The 20,298-nt window shown below is 45.5% G+C and overlaps 1 protein-coding gene across 1 annotated transcript in view; it reads right to left on the bottom strand.

The window, feature by feature from the left end:
- adcy9 (adenylate cyclase 9) overlaps positions 1 to 20,280 on the bottom strand; it is a 41,751-nt gene extending 21,471 nt beyond the window's left edge. The window contains exon 1 of the mRNA XM_056408266.1: positions 11,846 to 20,280. Within this exon, the coding sequence (XP_056264241.1) occupies positions 11,846 to 13,703 (1,858 nt within the window). The 5' untranslated portion in view covers positions 13,704 to 20,280. The remainder of the gene's footprint in view (positions 1 to 11,845) is intronic.
- Between the last annotated feature and the right edge of the window lie 18 nt (positions 20,281 to 20,298).

Raw genomic sequence — 20,298 nt, 5'->3', positions numbered from 1 at the left:
CTCCCCTTTTGGTCCCAGCAGACAGAAAAAGGAAAAATGTGTGTGTGAACACGAGAGACCGGGCGAGACAAAAGAGGAACATTAAAATGCAACATTCAGCTAATTAAGCATCAAGTCAACCTCAGAACTGAGGCGGGAAAAGAGAAATTAAATCAAATTTAATCAAATGTAACGTCCTCATTCTCTCCTTGAGATTCATCTAGCCTTTCACTCATTCTTCACTTTCATCTAGCTGCTTGGAATAGTCAGAAAATAAACAACTCCGGCACTAAAAATAGACTTCACTTGTTTTCCCTTTACACAGACTCGGCCTTCCCACGTCTGGCTCCTACTCGACTTCGAACCTTCGCCTTTCGCCTTCGTCTCTTTTGTCGTGCCAAACTTTACGTCGTTCGCGGCCTCTCGCCATACCTATTTTTATATCTCGCTGCTCTGTCTTGTCTCTGCTGTCATGTTCTCTCGTTTTTCAGCCATCTTTTTTCACTTTAACCTTCTCCCATCGGTCTCGTTTTTTTTCTTCTTCTCTCCCTCCCCCTCTCCCCTCCAGTTCTCTCCCTGGTCAGCGGCGGGTCTTGAGAACAGCAGATGCCTCCATATTTGGACACGCTGATGGAAGCGAGGGACGAGGCTCTCGCACGATCCTCCTTCAAGTACGCTCCCATTCCTCCCTCCTGTCGGTCGGTCCATCCATCCATCCATCCCTCCCTCCTCCCTTCCTTCCTTCTTCGGTGCCATCATTTTAGTCCAGGGAGTTCCTCACTCGCTCCCTCTTCTTCTCTTTAACCCTCCTGTCGCCTTAGGGTCATTTTGACCCGATTAAATATTTAACCCTCCTGTCGCCTTAGGGTCATTTTGACCCGTTTCAATGTTTCACCCTCTTGTTACCTTTATATTTACTAACATATTTTACCCTTTGGGTTCAATTTGACGCCAGCAATTAAAACCTCCAGAAAATTATTAGAATTAATATTGTTTTCCAAGTTTAAGTGTGAGGCACTTTATGTTTGTTTGTTGACTACCGAAAGAACACCGACATTAAACATTGAATGGGGTCAAATTAATCCTAAAGCGGGGGGAGGGTGTAATATTGATTCGGGTCAAATTGACCCTAAGGCAACACAAGGGTTAAAGAGAAAATCATACTCTTTGGATTTATTGAAGCCTCTTTAGGCAGCGTGGCAGATCGTAATTTAACGGAAACCCGTTCAAAAGACTCAGTCTGAAACGCGATGAGACAAAACACCGCTCACAGATGATCGGCTGCTGATGACAATCATCATGTGGCCCTTTTTTTAACAAGAATCTGAACAAAGATTCAAAAAGCACAAAAGAGCACACAAAATTGGAATCATGATACCCGACTGACAGTCCCCCCCCCCTCCCTCTCATTCTGTTGTTTCCCAAAAAAGCATCTGACATAAAGATTAAAGAACACACACATCCTGTTTTATTCATTCAAAATCTGCTTCTCGCTTCTTCCCTCAAAAGATCCGACAAGTGTGTGTGTGTGTGTGCGCGGGACGCACGAGACGACGGGAACAGTGACACACTCTGACAGTCACTGCGTCACACGCGTGCACGGACGCGCTCTCTCTCTCTCTCTCACACACACACACGGACACACACACACAGCTGTTAAAAGGCATTTTAAGTGTCTCACTTCACAGAGCCGGCCCTAGAGTTTCTTTCGGGCGGCTGTCGCTCAGTGGCAGAGGACAGTCCTTAAGCAGGAAGTGACCGATCTTGCTCCCTCTGCAAAGGGGAAGCCAATGACGACCGGCACGCCACTTTGTGCCATGCATGAGCAAACGCGTATTAGCTCAAAGCATGCTGGGAGATTAACAGTGCATCACGATATTAGAATATCCATGTGCAGCGGGATTTTGTTATACTTATTATTCTCCTCATTTAGCATCATTTCAGGGGCGCACAACGGCACTTGGATGGTCTCGTGTGAGTCGCTTCATGGATTTGACGACCGCTCACGCACTTGCATGTGCACACACACACACGCACACACACATGCCTCCCCTGCTGCTGCCCTAAGCTAGACTGTGGGAAATCCTTGGGAAAGGGTCATGACCAGAACATGCTCCATCTAACTTCTCTCTCTCTCTCTCGTTCGCTCTCTCCTCTGTTCTTCTTTCGAATGTCACACAACTCGGTCTTTCCACAGACCACCAGGGAACAGCTCAGCTGTAACATGCTGTTTATAGTAGCACTTGACTGATTCAGGTTTTTGAAAGCCAGTACTTACATGTAAAGACGGACGTCTCAACAGATTTGTTCCAAACTCTATTCTTTAAAAAAAAACACAAAATACAGCACATTCACTTTTCAGGACTTTAAAAAGGGAGTATCTCTCGTCTCACTACATCAATATTCAACACTTACTTATTGAGAAATACATCAGAGTAGAGGTATCCTAAATTCAGACCTGGTATTAGCATCAACAACAACAACAACAAGTGGACAACGCCAGGAGTGAATACACCCAAAACGTATTTAGAACTTATTGCGACATTTTAGCAGTGCATACGCTAATGTGTCCCGGGCCACGTGTGTGTGTGTGTGTGTGTGTGTGTAGAGGTGGTGTAATGCCCCAGTGCACCAGAATGACACTCAAACACCTTCTTTTTTTTCCCTCCTAGAGACGAAATACAATTTGCATAATCAGATTCAAATTCTTGAACCGTTTTGAGGCGTGTGAAGATCCAAACGATTACCAAAGGCTTACGTAATGCAAGAGTGCTAATATTGCAGCCGATGTTGCAAGCAGTAAGTTCAGTAATCCTCCTTCATTGGTGAAACTAGTTTTCCGCCTCTCGACTCCTCCCTGTAGTCATTCTCCACCGACTGGATTAAACGACTTCACGGGGACCAAAGGGCGCGAGAAACAGAGGAAATGATCTCTTGAAGGAGGCAGGTTACGGGAAAGAGGGCGCACCTTGCAGAAGGCGCTTCGGCTCACCGATAACTGCCCTCCTGACATTCACGACAGTGTGCGACTCCCGGTGAAGTCACACACACATCCCGGGGGGAAGGTACGAAGAGATGGTTAAACTGGTACGAGCGCACGCCGCCATGGGACGGACTCTGGGCGTTTGTCTCGCTTTCTTTGTTTTGCGTTGACATATCGTGTGTCAGGGCAGAAGAAAAGTCCCCACATTATCATCCTGGTACAGCCGTACTCCCCCCCCCCCATTGGCCATTAACTCTCTTTCTTTCTCAGTTATCCGCTCTTTAGCTTTATAAACCAGTGCAAAGGAAGCTCATGGATTTTTTAACAGTCTTGAGGCCACACTCTGTATGTATTATTCGGAACAGCCGTTTAACACAGCTCCACTCCAGCATACTTGAGTTGGCACACACACACACACACACACACACACACAGGACTGTAGAAGCAGCCAGCAGCTGCTGCTGCGACACTGGCACATACAGCTGTCGCAAAAAGTGGAATTTTAAACAGTTGTCGACTTCAGACATACACACAAAAAACAGATTAACAAGCAGATGAATAGGAGACATTAATGTGGTGCAGTGTGCGAACGCAAAATTAAGTTTACAGAGAGCCATGAGCCGGCCTCGACACACACACACACACACACGCACACACACGCACACACTTCTTGACCCCTGCTAGTTTGACACTCATACATTCTGTATGAGGTGTTCAGTAAGTGACAGTGACAGGCATGTCATAGACCTTGTTCTCCAGGAAGTGAATCATCAAAACTATCCATCATGTGATGACCAGCAGTGTGTGTGTGTGTGTGTGTGTGTGTGTGACACGACACGAGGAAACATTTTCCCAAAGTGACCGCGCTGCCAAAGTCTAAAAAGCCACTCCCGGTGGTCTGAGCTGCTGCTCGCCACATTACCACAATGTCCGTGTTCACATCCGGCCAAAGACCTTTGTTGAATGACATTCCTCCTCTTTCTCTCTCTCTCACTCACTGCTCCAACATTTATTGTGTGCCTATGTACTGTACACTATGAATAAAAGGTTTTTAAAAAGCCAGCCAAAAAAGCATTGGATCTGTATTCTCGATTAATCTAATGCGTCTCTATTTATACCTTAATGTTGACATATTTGCCGCTTATTTAACTAATTTCTCTGAAAGGGCGCACCGATACTGCAGGGTGGTGCCCGAGAAGAAAATGCAAGTCACCTTGCGTGTAATAAAACAGCAAATGGGACCAGGTGGAGAGGGAGCGTCCACCTGTAACAGGTCACATGCCAGTGATTCATTTCAAGGTTTCCTTTGGTTATGACATCAAACTTTAGTGTCTGTATACATTGTGTACAAACACGGCGATGTAATTCTTCATGAAGTGATTGCCGGGTGTAACGTTCAGTCTCTATTGCTGGCTGGACTGGACAGACCTGTCAAAAAGAACCATACAACACAAGAAGGTGACTCATCCATTTGGATTCAGTTCATCAAAGAAATGAACTCAGACTTGGTCTAAAAATAGCTAAACACATTAACTGCCAGGAAAGACGAGTTTAAAGATTAAGTGTACGCGTTTGCACAATACACACATCCAATCAGGCTAGGACAGGACAGGGTTGGGCACACGTATCACCACTGAACACTAGGGTTGGGTACCGGTTCCAATACAACCGGTATTACCCGGACCGAAACGCAACGCACATTTCGGTGCTTCTTTCCTTTGCCTGAGCCGATTGAAATTGAAAAAAACTATTGTTGTGAACTTCTCTGGTGACTCCGCCCTGTCAGCAGGTTGCGATAGCCTCTCATATTTAAGTTTGACAGCGGAGGCTGCGCCGTGTGTGACTAGTGAACCCGTGTCGAGCACACCAGCGTCAGGCTGGACGACGGGGAGACCGTCACCGGTCCCCCTGAACACGTGGAGACCGATTATGACGAGCAGCCTGAACTCAGATTTCTACCGTAACGTTGATTGCAAGTCTTGCATTCATAAAAGTAGCCCAAGAAATAATAAATTATCCATTATAACCATGTTTAAGCTAGCTCGTAGCTAGCGCGAGCTACGAGCGTGACAGTCTGCTAGCAGATGTGTTGATGTACAGCGATCCCGGTGTTACCGGGAATATAATGACGGAGGAATAAAGACCGTGGGGCGTCACTTTGTTTCAGTGTAACTCTCGCTGTCAGAAGCAAAACTTTATTTGTCACGTGTCATCTTCAGTCCCTCTGATTGGTTGTTCTCTTTGCCCATCAACACAGTGACAGGATTAACCCTATAAGGTCTGCACATGACAATACATATCACATCATATAATGGAGAACATATATTGTGTATGTTAACAGTCTGATATCCGTTGTGTGTCAGTGCTCCATGATAACGGCTTCTACAGGGAATATGGCCGAAGAGGTTTTTAATGTCCTCATTGTGCGTTTAAAAAAAAAATATCGGTTCAGGCACCGTTTAGGCACCGGTATCGTTTTAAAAGTACCGGTTTAGCACCGGTATCGGAAAAAACCCAAACGATACCCATCCCGACTGAACACACACACACACACACACACACAGAAACCCATTTGACTGAACACATTCATGCAGAAATAGGAATGACACATGACTAAAAACAAAGCCAATTTGACAACTGTGTGGGTGAGAGAGAACGACTGTCTGACACCACAGATCCTCCGGAGAGACAACGTGGTAAAGTCTTTTCTGATGGAGGGTGAGAGATGCAGGAGAGAAATATGAGCAAGAGAAGAGTCGGAAGACTAGCCGTCTGCACTCTCTCTGGAGCACACATTCCATTAATGATAATGGGGTTAGGAAGTACCTAATATAATATTGTAGAAGGACATTATGTGAGTTATTGTAGGTCCATTCCTGCACAAAGTGTGTGTGTGTGTGTGTGTGGCAAGTCAGGCAGAGCAGCACCGATAATGATTTTTCATCTTTGACTATCTTTTCGGTTGAACCTCCTACTTTTTCTCTGCTGAATTCTATGTTTATTTCAGAAAACAAGCATGTTATCGTCATCTTTTGGCTGTGTGCGTTTGCAAATGTATTTCCAAAAAACTGTGAATTAAAAAAAAGTTTAAAAAATAATTACATTAAACTAATTCCTATCCCCAAGTAGCAAAACACTGCTGCTGTCAAGAGGAATTTGAAAGGGTGGCCGGATTTTAAAACAGCTTTTAACCGTATTTATTCATTAAAAAAACCATGAACTCTGGTCTTATTAACTGCCTTCCACAGCGATAAAAGCCACACTTAGGGTAATATACACAAGTTACAGTACAAATGGTGTGAAAACAAACAAAACGTCAATTTAGCACTACGACAATCCCAACGTATGATCCCTCATCGTTTCTTTTCGTCGCTCTTTCCTGAGTGGTCGTCGTCGCCTTTCCTCTCGACTTCAAAACGTTCAGCTCGCCCGTTACTGGATGTCATTTTTCCTTTTCGTTCTGTTGTCGTCCAGGACGACAACCAGACGTACGGAAACACTTGCGAGACCACCGAGTTAAGCGATCGCAGTTGACCTTTGACCCCTGGGAGAAGCAGCGTCGCTGAAACCCAACGAGGTAGAAGCATCTGGGGCCGAAACAACACCATGTTGGGTCACAGGGCAACCGTCTCCTCTCGACTTTATACAGAGCGTTGCTCTGGCATAAACGCACATAAAACACCGGCACACGGGACAGGAGATATTTACCGACACACACACACACACACACACACACACACACACTTTGTTTGACCACGAAGATTTGAGGAGGAGAGGCGATGACAGCGACGCAGAGAGAGACGACGTACTGCTGCCTGTCTGCTGTGACTGTGGACGCCTCATTGGGTATTGAATTATAAACATGTTGGCATTAGTTGCATGCCAATTGGATAGAAATTGGCCGCGCTATGGTAAAAAGAAAAGGTTGACCTTTTCATGACCTTGACCTTTGACCCGATCGATCCCAAAATCTAATCAAATGGTCCCCGGATAATAACCAATCATCCAACCAAATGTCATGCAATTCGGTTTAATACTTTTTGAGTTATGCGAGTAACACGCATACAAATAAATAAATACACGGCGATCAAAACATCACCTTCCGCATTTTCAATGCGAAGGTAAAAAGGATTTTAATAGATCCCAAAGAATTTTAGGACAATAAAAAAAGATATATATTCACAAGTTGTTGACAAATCATGGCCTCTTGTAATGTAAAGCACGTTTATCACAACAAACTTATTCAACCGGCTCAAGAACAATGTAAATGCTGATGGGATGGTAAAAGTGTGAGATGCTTCTCTTTAAAGATGGTACAAATGTTCCCTTTAGCAGAAACCCGTGGCTAAAGCCAGAGTGTCGAGGGGCAGCTGACCCACTGAGGCTGCTCGGCCATTTGCTTCTGCATGTTTTAAGTGACATGTTTGGCTAACCAGCCTGAGACCAGGAACTTCCCAAAGCAACAAACTGCATGGGAAGAATACGTTTTCTTTGTATGCATCGGTGTATGTGTGCGCACAAAAGAAGAAAAAAGACACGCGCAAGCAAGTTCCCAATGGTGCGTGGCGTGCACACACTTACAGACTCACACCGGCTGGAACTGACCTGGGGCCAGTCGCAACCTATGATACCATGAGACCAGTTCACGGTCTGAACCTTGAGTCTGCAACACACTGCACTATACTGAGCTGGGACTAACAACGTAGACGGTCTAATGCACACGCACACACACACACACACACACACAAACACATGCATGAAAACTCCACAATCTCACTTCCCCAAGGGGAATCTAAAAAAGGAATTTACTGAGCGGATACAGGCAACCCAGGGCCGAACACTGCAGTCAGCACCACCTGCAGTGAAGTAGCCGGTGTCTGTGGAATGGATCGGGAGGCGCACAGGAGAGCAGAGGGACTGGGGGCAGAGCGGCAGGATGGAGGCTGTAACTCTACTAGAATCTCACTGGATATAAATGGGGAGTAAGATGTGGGGGGAAACTGCACGATGAAGGGAAAAGTGAAAACGGCTAATTGCCGAGACAACCCCGAGAGAAATCCAAAACGCAGATGTGGGAGAAACGTATTCGCCCGAATGTGTTTGAATGAAAAGCCCTTTTAACCCTCCTGTTACCTTTAGGGTCAATTTGACCCCATTCAATGTTTAATGTCGGTGTTCTTTCGGGTCAATTTGACCTAGGCTGTTTTTCACTGTGTCAAACACATAAGAAATATCAACTTTTTTATATATTTAAAGGGCTATTTAGGTAGTCAACAAACAAACATAAAGTACCTCACACTTAAACTTGGGAAACAATATTAATTCTAATAATTTTCTGGAGGTTTTAATTGCTGGGGTCAAATTGACCCAGAGGGTAAAATATGTCAGTAAATATAAAGGTAACAGGAGGGTTAAACATTGAATCGGGTCAAATTGACCCGAAGGTAACAGGAGGGTTAAAAACCCACCAACCTACACACTCACACACTCACACACACAGGAGATGAAGGAAGTGCAGGCAAGAGTAGATTGTGACAGTCACTGGGGTGGCCAAAGAGTGGCCGTCTATGACTGAGAATATGACAGGCAAAGAGTTTTATTACGACTGAAATATCACGTAAGTGTTTGTGTATTTGGTGACTTTTAAGTCTCCTTTAGGGATTTAAAAATAGACAAATCCAACAACTCAATGGGACACAGTTGAAGTCGGCCAAGTAAATTTTATTTTTACATTTTTTTCCCGCGCGACTGCATTTAAATCTTATTAAAAAAAGATTCACACCATTGAAGTGCATATAATACCCACTATATGTACTCTACGCTGTATTTGTGCAGTTCAAACTTGATCCAATGTGAACTTCTCATCTTCTTGTGAAGTACTGCGTGAACTTATTGGCTTATTTTGCCTGGTATTCTAAATCCTCGCTGCATACCTGCGTAGTTTAATGCACTTGTCAACACATGACTCATCCCTACATGTTTAATTCAATACATACCGCAGATGTGTGAGATGTGGCGGGTCGTACCGTCTTCACACAGTCTATGTTTCATATAGCCTTACCATGTCAACTCCCGACTCGCTGCGTTCATGGTCACAAAGCCCAGTTTGCCTCGTGGCGGTAGCTTAAAGGAAAGTGTGGCGATGGGTATTTAGGGACTAACGGGAAGAGAGAGGTTGAAAGCACGCTAGATCCCTCGGCCCGCCGGGGGATCTATCGCAAAGCCTTGATTAGAGAGCAACGGCAATAAAGCGGCGTTACGCAACAGACCACATGGCACGGCCGGCTGACAGGTGAGAGGCTGGGGCGATGAATGTGGAGAGGATGGCGAGGATGAGGAAGAGCAGCGGGACGGAGACGGAGGAAGAGGAAGAGGGGGAAACAAAAGACAGAAAGACCGATTCAATACAATAGTGGATCGTCTTTCAGTGGGAATCATACTGTGATTAAGAGATATCGTGATACTCAAGGACGATGTTTAAACCGGTAATAACCAATAACTCGTCGCGTATTTACTTCACAACAGAGCATTATAAAACCATGTGGTTATTATGTAATTAGACTATGAAGCTATTGAGTTACAAGAAAGCAGACTGTGAAATAACCTCGACCGTGACTGAAGATGTGGGCCATATTGCAAGAGGGTGGGGAATTAAGGAAATATCACACGTTCATCGTTGGATCTCTCTCGCCGAGGAATGAAACGCGTGAAGAAGACGTACGGTGTCAGCCAAGGAAAAAGAGACACCGTGATTCATGACACCCGAGTTACGTAAACCTTCTTTCAACCGACGAACGGCGTCTCACAAAACTCAAGGTGTTCTGGTTGTGAGGCAAACCAACGACACACACGTGTTCATTGATTTAAACTCGTCTCCGAAACTTGCTTCAACAAATATCCCCAGCCTCTCTCGTTCCTCCACGGAGCAGTCAACAAGAAGAAGTGGCATGTGGACTTTTTCTCTCCGTGTCCATTTGTCAACAGAAACAACTGTCGACCCCTCTTTCTCGCTGCTGGAGAAGCAAACAGTTAAGGTCACCTCTCTCCCTCTCTCTCTCTCTCTCTCTCGGAGCAGGAAACTGTGCGTCTCTGTTCCAGCAGGAAACGAGATGCCAGTCTCCCCCTTTTTCACTCCCTCAACAAAAGCTGCATGTCAACATCTCACTCTGGTCACGGTCCGCCCGTCTGGAAATAGAGAGTGACGGCACCGCTCGGAGCCGAGTGTCAATACACTGGGACACGAGGCCCGACAATAGAACAGACCGTCTCTATTTAGCCAGAGACCTAAGATTAGAAAGCCCACGATGAATCCGTCGACCCCCCCCCCCCCCTAACCGGAGGGTTTAGTTCCATTGATGCTGCTTTGCAAAGAGTATTGAGACAGGCCCAGTGTGTGTGTGTGTATTTGTGCGTGTGTGTGTGTGTGTCTACTTGTTTCTCACTATTTCAATCCTGCGAGCCGTGGAGCACAATATGATGAACTCCCGTTTAATCCGCTGAACTCCAGGACAATACCTGCCTCAGAACAGTAAAGCCGGTGAGCCCTCCTATTATCAGAGGCAATCTCCAGCTCACGCATTCTGGCCACAACAAAAAGCTTAAAATACAGCGAGGAGGTATAAACCAAACATCGCACTGATGTCTGCTCGGCTAAAACACAAGAGAAGGCCGGATCTGTGTTTCTAAATGATGAAATTATTATCTAAATGATCAAATACAACAGCCACTAAGTCCCAGTGGAGCAGATGTCAAACTGTCTTCATCTTCTGTATAGTGAGTTACAAGAGGGATTGAATCAAATAATTATATATAAATAATTATATATATACACAATATATATATATAAATACATATAAACAATATATATATATATATATACACAATAAATATATATATACACATATAAACAATATATATATATATATATATATACACATATACACACACGTACATAAAATATCTTTGTTTACATATATTGTTAAATTTGACTGGGAAGTTATCTTAAAGGGTTAAATGGACGTTTTCATTTAATCTCGAGCCATCTCTGCTGTATAATGCCTAATGTACTCATCTTGGTATCCGTGTGCCATACGTATATTTAATACTGATATTATGTAAGTTGTCAAAATGTGTCTGTTGCAAGGATTTAAAATCCATTCGGTGATTTGCAGATTAAAAAGGTTTTAATCTCGATGACACGAGCCTCTGTCATTCAAATACTGAGCTCCAAAAATAAATCTGCAGAGTGCTGCTCCAAACATGCATGCAAAGCCACTGATAGCAGGAGGCAGTGAAGTCATTATAGAGATAGGGGTAAAGGCCCTTGAGCTTCAACATGGCCTTTAAAGCTGGTTGCTTTTGTCACTTACATTTTTAAATGATTTGAAATAGATTTGGTAATTTCTGAGACGATTGCGATTTCCTATTAAGCGCTTCTGAACGCTTCCGCCGGTCCAGCGTTCCAACAGGACGACCTACTCACATACAATATCTCAGTGGCTAAGGTGCCCCCCGCCCCCACATCGGAGTATCTCCACCCCGCGGTTTGATGACGAAGTATCTTTGTAAAGGTGCTCCAGATTTTTCTCGCATGCCCGTCAGAGCCAGACTGGTCTTTTTTGGGAAGGGGGGGGGCGGGGCTTAAAGAGGCACGCTAAACCCAGAGCGAGTCAGACAGAGGGCGACGGGCATACTCAGACAGACAGTATGAGACAATGTTTGTTTTTTAGTAAGTCAGTGTGAACCTGAAAGTGAGCATGAAGCGTCCCCTCTGAAGGGAGACGCATTCATTCGGAGAACCTGTGTTCAAGATCAGGGATTTATGATCATAAAATCTACACACATGAGAAGTCATCCGGAAGTGAGACGTGAGCAGCCACTTACCCTTCAGCTTCTCCACCACGCTCTGTCCGGCTCTTTCTGCCACCTGCCCGTCCTCGCTCTGGTAATGGTCATCCAGGAACCGGGCGGTAGCTTCTGACACGTGGACCTTGCCCGCCACGCCCAGCTGCTCCATCAAGTTCGCCAGATTGACGTCGTTTGACCACACGTCGAACTTGAAGCGCTTTATTCCCAGGATCCCACACAGGACGGTGCCCGTGTGGACGCCCACGCGCATGTTGACGGTCTCGCGCGTCTCCTGGCAGAACTGCTCGATGGCCTGGATCATGCCCAGGCCCATCTCCACGCAGCAGTAGGCGTGGTCCGGCCTCGGCTCCGGGCAGCCGGCCACGCAGTAGTAGCAATCCCCCAGAGTGCTGATCTTCTCACAGCAGGTGACTTCACAGAGATGGTCGAAGCGTCCAAACAGATCGTTGAGGAGGCCCACCAGGGCCGGCGCCGACTTGTTGGCCGACATCTTGGTGAAACCCACGATATCCGCGAAGAGGATGCTGACGTGCTCCATGCGTTTCATATTGAAAGGCCGAAAGATGATCTGTCCACTGGGGATGGAGGTCTTCTTGCGCTTGTGATTGTTGTATGGGAAGCTCTTGGCACTCGTGGCACTTTGGGCTTGTGACGCTCCGGCGCCGCCGCCCATCGAGACGGAGGAGTAACGCTTGCCGGCGTTGTCGCCGCCTTGACCCTCGTCGTCGCCTTGTTTCATCAGCTCGTCCGCGACTCGCCGCGGCATGACGGAGTGGATCATACGCTCTTTCAAGGCCTTCTCCACCTCCAAGTCTTTGCCGTGCATGATCGCCTGGCCCACTTTCAGGAAGGTGCTGCGGGAACGCACCTCCGACATGATGAACAGGTGGATGCCGATGACGTGGGCGCACAAATGGAGCAGAGCTTTGGCCGGGACGAGCCAGCGCAACGTGTCTCCTTCCCAACTGGAACCCGAACCCGCCAACCCCCCCGTCCCCCAGCGAGTGGCGTCGGCGCCCTTTTGAAGCAACGGCAGCCAGTCTAACGCCTCGAATAGTGTCGAATACAGGAGCCCCAGCATCACGGAGGCATACAGGCGGACGTGGAGGACGCTGTATAGCAACAACAGAACCTCCATGCACAGGGAGAAGGTGCCCACGGGGGAGATGCAGGGGGTTGGAGGCGGGGCTACGTTGTCCGGCGAGGGGTATGAAGCGTTCCCGCCGCCGCCAGCCCACTCCAGCTCGGTGTAGCCGGCAGTCTGTGTCTGCGGAGCCAAGGTGATGGCGAAGGTGACCGCGATCAGGAGCAAGGCGGTTTGGTTGTACAGCCACGTGTAGAGCTGGGTTAAGGTGAACAGGAAGAGGAGCACGAGGAGGACGAAGAAGGAGGCCGTGGGTACCAGGAAGGCCACGGGGTGGCAGCGGTCACTATTGACCCCGAAGTACACCCCCCAGAGCACAGCCGCCACGGCCAGGTAGATCAGGACGCAGCGGAAGCGCCGCTGCGTCTGAGGGAAGCACCTCTCTTGGCACGCGTCTTCCAGGATGGGGGAGTCAAACTTGGGGTCCCAGCACTGAGCGGCGGAGCGCTCGAACAGCGGCGGCGCCTTCCACCGGACCCTCGAAGCGGAGACCCCGGAGCTGCAACTGGAGGAGATGCTGTATTTGTGGAGGGTGTGGCTCCTTTTTCTCACAGTCCTGAAGCCCCCTCTGGCTCCGCCGCCGCCGCCGGCAGACCTCAGCGGCTCACGTTGGTGCGCGTGCGGCGGCGAGCTGTTGCTCATCCGCACGGTCACCGCGCCGCCGCTGGAGTCGCAGCTCGCCTCCGTGCCGTGCATGAGGAGCTGCCGGTGGTGTTGCACAGTGGCCATATCGACGACGAGGAGGACGCGAGGCTGGAATCTAAAAGTGTGATCTGCTGGTGGCCCTCAGGCAATTATACGAGGTGCATGGGCACCGTGTGTGCACATGGGGGCATGGAGAGGAGGGGGGGAGAGAGAGAGAGAGAGCAAACGGTGTTTTTTGGAGTGATCACAGTGCATGAATGGTGAGCGCGCCACAGACGTCTTCGCTCGCACACTCACTCGCACAAGACGCGCCGTTCCAGTTTCTTGAGCAGTTCATTATCCGAGCCCGGGTTTGCGTCAGTACTCGCATTACACGTGTCCTTCTCCAAAGAGGCTTTGGGTCTGCGCCAGGCTTTCTCCCCAGCTGCGGTTAAAAGACTGTCATCGCTCTTTCTGCCTCCCGAATTGAACATCCTTCTCGGAAACGACTGGTTAGTGATGCGACGCGTGTTCGGTACGCCTTCATCAAGTCGGTCGTGACGTCACACGCGACTGGAAATGACCTCCTCCTCCTCCGTGTGTGTGCGCGCGGTATATGTCGATACTGCTGACATTACAAAGTCAGACAGCGTCAGGGGAAATCTCCAGATGTGTCTTCATTCCGAAATAACGTAGTTGCGTTGGAAGAGACAGCGTCCGGGTCCAGGGCGGCGTCGTGAGAGCGGATACAGGTCGAGGCTGTCACTCGTTGGCGTTCAAAAGTTACACTGTCCCTCTTAACGCAACAACATGCGCGGGTAATGGTCCGTTCACGGGTCCTTTCTCCACTTCAAAAAAATAAAATTAAAATAGCGAACACAATAGTGTCGTTGTGATCAGCTAATAGTGCTGAAATACAATTTAAAAAAAGGTGTGGACAGTGTGAATTCTCCAGCATGAAGCTATTACATGTGTGTAAGAAAAATATTTCCCCAGAAAAATAAAACAGTCCTCACTTAAAAATGTTTTTGCATAAAGTCGTTTACTTTTGCTGTAACTGTTTAAAAACAAAAACAATGCCGACTTAAAGACAGTTTATTACGTTGGTTTGAAAAAATAAAAAGTTGTGTGAGCTTTACCTTCCACTACAGCCTTTCTCGTGGCTCAGTGTGCCACGGATTGGCATGTCTCGCTCCCATACATTCTCCTTTCATCTTTATTCCGGTGGCCCATGAAAAAAAGTCCAGACTGTGTTTATTCTTGAGCCCTGTCCAGTCCAAGATTCAGATCATAAGAGGCCTGACAGGCAGGCCTATTCCCACGGATCCAGCCCCGTCCTTTCCTGAACTGCCACTCCGGATCTCCAACGTTTATTCCCCCTCCGTCTTCCAAAGAGGGGGTCGGGGGTTTGTGTTATTCAAAGACGCGTAATCCGGAAAAAGAGAAGCGCAAAACAAAAAAAGACCATCCACTGGCCAGAATGAGTGTCGGTGTGCCTCTGCTGGGAGTGTCTGCAACTTGTTGCGCGCAGTTGGCAAAATATACAGCTACGAGGGAACAGCCTCGGGCGGAACAGGCTGGTCTATAAATAGTGATGATCAAAACTCGTGCAATAACAACACGAACAGCGTGTGCTTTCTCATCCGCTCAATCTGCGGAATAATAGAAGCGCTTAATATCTTAATACAACAACCAACAAACGCAGTGGGTCACTTATAAATCACGCCGTAAAGCGCGTGCAGAAACGTCAGCGGTAAGGGCCCCTCTCGTTTCCAAAAAAAAAGCTATACCAAACTTCCTTTTTTGTTTTCTTCTTCCCAGGCCGTGTTTCCTGCGTTTGGAGAGGAGACCCAGTTAGGAGTCGCTGGTTATTTGGAGTTGAGGCTGTATTTCCTCCCCTCGCATTCCCCCCACCTCTAGAGCAAAGACGTAGAAACTCCCCAGAGTAATGAAGGAAACCCCTCCGCTATCTCCTCCGTGAGATTATTTTTTTTTTTAAACACGCCCCACAATCAGCACCATCTCCTTATCTCAAAAAGTCCTGAGGTCTGGGGGAGCTCTAGATTCCGCTGGCATGCGTGTGTCCAACAAACACAACACTGTGTTCGCTCTGGCTGCGGTGCGTCCTCTTCCGTCCGCCGCTGGTTGCCTCCCTTCCCTCCCTTCCCTCCCTCCCTCCCGGTATATCGCTCCCTGCTGGAGTTAGGGGGCGAAATAAAGACAGAGCGACGGCGAAGAGTTGTGAGGCGGTGTTGTTCTCCGTGTCTTACCGGGGCGAACGTGACATCTCCACTCTCGTCGTTGCTGCTGCTTCCGCCACCATCTTCGCTGAGACTTGGGGGTCGGAAACCCTCCGCCAGCTGTTGTGGCTGGTGACCAGCCTGTCAAGCGAACCGCGGTTTAAAAATAAAAATAAAATTCGGTTTCCGGTCTTGCCTTAAGCGAGATAAATACAAATAAATGTTTAGTCAGATACATGTTTCTACACTGGCAGAAGATAGGAGAGCGTAGCGAGGACGTAGCCTACGTTGTCTTTTAGTTGGTTAAAGAAGCTCCACATGTTTTCTATGTCAACGGCTCCACGGCTAATATAGAAACATGGCTGCACCTCCATGTGTGGAATATTATGTGTACACTTTTCGCTAACTTAATAAAAGCAATACTTTTTACATGTTTTTTTTACTGGAAACACAATCTCTTAAAAACCCGGTTAGCAAACAGCCGCCAGTTTAAATAAGCCCTAGTATCTTTACAAACTAGCAGCTAGCTAACGTTAAGTGGAACCCACGTGACGGCTTTTAGTTTGAAGGCCTCCCGGTCACCTCCCGCCCCGGTTGTCTGTCTGACTTGACGGTCGGTGAGTCAACATCCAGACTGGATCTGCGTTCAGGTCACATTACAGTCTCGCCACGGGTGTCCGTGAACGTCTCATCAGCTCCCTCATGAACATTATTGACCGCGTTATCGACATGGCTTGTTTTTTTGTTTTGAATCGTTATGGACACTCGAGGAGAGGTCACGTGTTTCAGGTGGAAAACATGCCTAGAACATGAGATAAACATTATTTTCTAGATATACATTCAGGGGTCCTAGTAATTACCCATACATACCCATATATGTATATCTAAATGCATTATAGTATGATACTTAAATATCACACTTTAATGCAGCATAAGGATTTCACAAGGGGTGTGTTAGGTTTAGTGTCGCCTATTGATCCAGACCAAACGGTTAAGCTGTGTGGGCCTGTTACTTTATCAGGCTCTAATAAATGTATGTTTAAAGTATATGACATATTTCATTCATATTATGTAAAAGTAAAATGTGACTTGGATCACTCATAAAAGATCATTGACAGTGTTTCCGAGTAATTATTCTACTGATTTGTCACTTTTCCATGATTACACCCAGCACAAGAGGCTTTAGGGGCCTTTGCGAGAAAAGCACATTTTGTTATTACATACTTATATCTTGTACTGCATCAACTAAAAATATAATATGTAACTTTCGGAACCTATTTGTTTTTTTGTTTTTTGATGTGAGTCATTTGAGAGGTGATCCGGATCTTTCCCAGGGGTGTTTTTAGTATTGAAACTGTACAAACCACCCATATCCATATGTGTGGAATGTAGTTCATTATAATATGAAGGATACATATACATTCTTAATACATTATTATTAGTTTGAATGTCTTTATTTCTGTCTTTTATTTATTTATTTATTTCCAATAAAAGCATGCTGTTGTATTTGTTGTACTTTTTAATCCCAGATATACACAGTCAGAGGGGAACAACCCTTACAAACAGGAAAAGATATCAAGCAGTAATCATGTCCTTGGAAATGTGATCTATTGAGAAAAAACAAATCGTTGTTGTTGTTGTTTTTTGTCTTTTTGCCATTCATTACTTTTACATTTTCTATAAGATTTAACTATTGTAATGGAATTCACTTTTCATATTTTCTGGTGGTGTTTCTCATAGCAGCTCATTGGGGCACAACATTTCTACGATGCAAAAAGATTACAGAATGTAGAAAAATAAAGAGGTATGACAGTTGGCAAACCTTTAATTTCGAAGGCCAAATATACTAAAGAAAGACAAACTATCAGGAAGAAAGGAGGCTGGTCTACTATACAATGCCTTATGACACTATATGTCTTATTGTTGGCACATTGGCTTTCAAATAACCAAGATGGCATGTATGAATGGACACTATACCGGCATTTCTATGGACCACACTGTACTTTCAACTGGTGATAGTGATGAGATTGCGAACAGCGATAAATAATAATATGTGTGTCCTTTGCCTTTGAAGAAGCAATCATGTTTAAACTTTGAATCCAATAAAGCAATAAGCCCCCGTGCACCATTCCAGTGAGCGTGGGTGTGTGTGTGTGTGTGTGTGTGTGTGTGGGGGGGGTGCGTATGTTCGAGAGCTTACAAAAGGTGTGTTTGAACACTTGATAAAGCTGCACTGATAAGTCTGTGTTAACATTGGTCATTAAACCTGGGGGCACTGCCTGTAAACTCAGCAAACACAGATAATACACCGTATATTACCTCCATATTTACACACCCTCCATATTATAGACCTCATCTCATACACACAGGTGTGTTCATGCCCGGTGTCACGTGACAACAAATGAACTCTTTGCCTTGGAGCTCAGGGGCAGCAGCAGGGCAGCTGCAGATCATCTTCAAAGTATTCAACAGAAAAACCAGTGAGGAGGCAAGCTGCCAAAGAATATGACAAGTAGGCTTCACCGCATTACCAGCAGTATTTATTCTGCTGTGCTCAAAACACCTCTTTGGTCTAAGCTGAAGTCTTTCAACAGCTATGCGATGGACTTCTATGAACTCTCGTTTGCAGGATGAATCCTAAGGGCTTTGGTGATCCTTTGACCTTTGCTCTATAGTGCCACCACGAGATTTACATCTTGGGTTAGAGGGAGATATATCTAGAGAACGTATTTCTCCAATACTTAATGTTACAATCAATTACCTGAAGAAGCGAATGGCATTCCCATCAGCCCCAGCTGCACTTGGTGTTCAGTAAACTCACATGATAAGCACGATACCTTCGAACCATCGGCATGTTAGCGTGCTGACCATAACATGGGATTCAGAGCACCTCTGTGACCGAGTAAACCTCAAACAGGCAACTGCAATAACTGGCAACGAAACTCTGAACTAAAAGGGTAAAATGGAGAATGATCCATCAAGACATTAATTATATAGGCACACTGAGGGAAAAGGAATGATTGGAAAGAGACAGGATTTCTGATTATTTCAGAATATTTCAGACAGTTATGAGAGAGAATTTCTTAAATGCAGCTGTTCCAGAATGTATTCATAATTCTCATGCATACAAACACATTTCTACAACGTTTATTTACATGTGTTATGCTATTTGTTTCTATTAAAATGCCTTCGAGTGTCTGCTTCTGTACCAAAAGGATATTATTGACTATTTATTTTGAAACTTAGAAGTACAGCATTGTAATCATGTGACGAAGATAAAATCCAGTGCATTTGAATTAGACGCCATTGGAACAGTTTGTATCATGAAACTTTTCAACCTAAATACTCCAGACCTGTTTCATAGGGGTGAACAGAAACACATTTAAATTACAATAATACTAATACCTATTATATACTTTTAAACAGAGGGTCATTGAATTCAAATTATTTTAGGATTCTGGAAGCATTTATACTTTTCAATTGTTCTTAAAAGCTTTTTTGAAAATGAACAGCGGCATTACTGACAAGGTCCTAAAACAATGCAGACACTTAAAATCTATCATTCTCAAGGTGACTGTTAGTCACCTAAAAATAATGAGCTTCTTTTATTGACGTGTGTCACAATCCCTAAACTAACGTGGGAGAAATCGACACAATATACTTAATTTGTTGTATATTTGAATTAGAATAATACAGCTCAGTGTTTTCATTGATCACAAATCATTGTGCTGACCTCCTGACAGTGCCACTGACCCCTGACCCCGCTTTGAGAATCACTGCTTTATAGTAGACTTGAATACATCATTGCCACATGGTATGACTGATCCTGAATCAGTCCAAAAATAGTTAAGCTTCAGGCTGTCAAATACTCACATACCTCTTTTTGGCAAAGCAAGAACAATTCACTGCTCAGCACTCACACCTAATTTATTATTACAGAGATTATACAAATATGTAATCATAACTAACTAATCAGCAGAGAAAATAAAACGAGTATCTAGATATTCATATGGAGAACAAGTGGAGATTATTTTTCTCCATGTTTTAGTAAATTGTCTCCGGTTTTCTCCTTTGATTGCATTATAAATAAAACTGATATAAAGAAAAGAAGCCTCTTTTTTTTCACTCTATCTCGTCGGTCTGACCGACACATCACCGAGGCGCCTCCTGGTGGCTGTTTTTAGTCACTGCAGGGGATAATGAACCCGCTATCACATAGCAGCGTTTGTATTGTTTAATGGGTTGTTGGGCTGATGCCTGCTCATCCAGCTTTTACAAATTAAATCATGTTTCTCATTCGTGCAAGGATGTTATGTGTGAACAAATTAGTCTGCAATATTTTATTCTGAAGGCGCAGTTTCTCCAGAGCAGAGGAGCGTTCGTGCTTTTAGATTGGATTTAGCCCATATTTCCCAAATCCCCATTCGCTGCATTTTGCAGCTGAACATTTTACCATCAAT

The sequence above is a fragment of the Pseudoliparis swirei genome, chromosome 24, assembly GCF_029220125.1.
Source record: "Pseudoliparis swirei isolate HS2019 ecotype Mariana Trench chromosome 24, NWPU_hadal_v1, whole genome shotgun sequence".
NCBI lineage: Eukaryota > Metazoa > Chordata > Actinopteri > Perciformes > Liparidae > Pseudoliparis > Pseudoliparis swirei.
The sequence above is the reverse complement of the archived record's forward strand: the minus strand, read 5'-3'. Positions and strand labels throughout refer to the sequence as shown.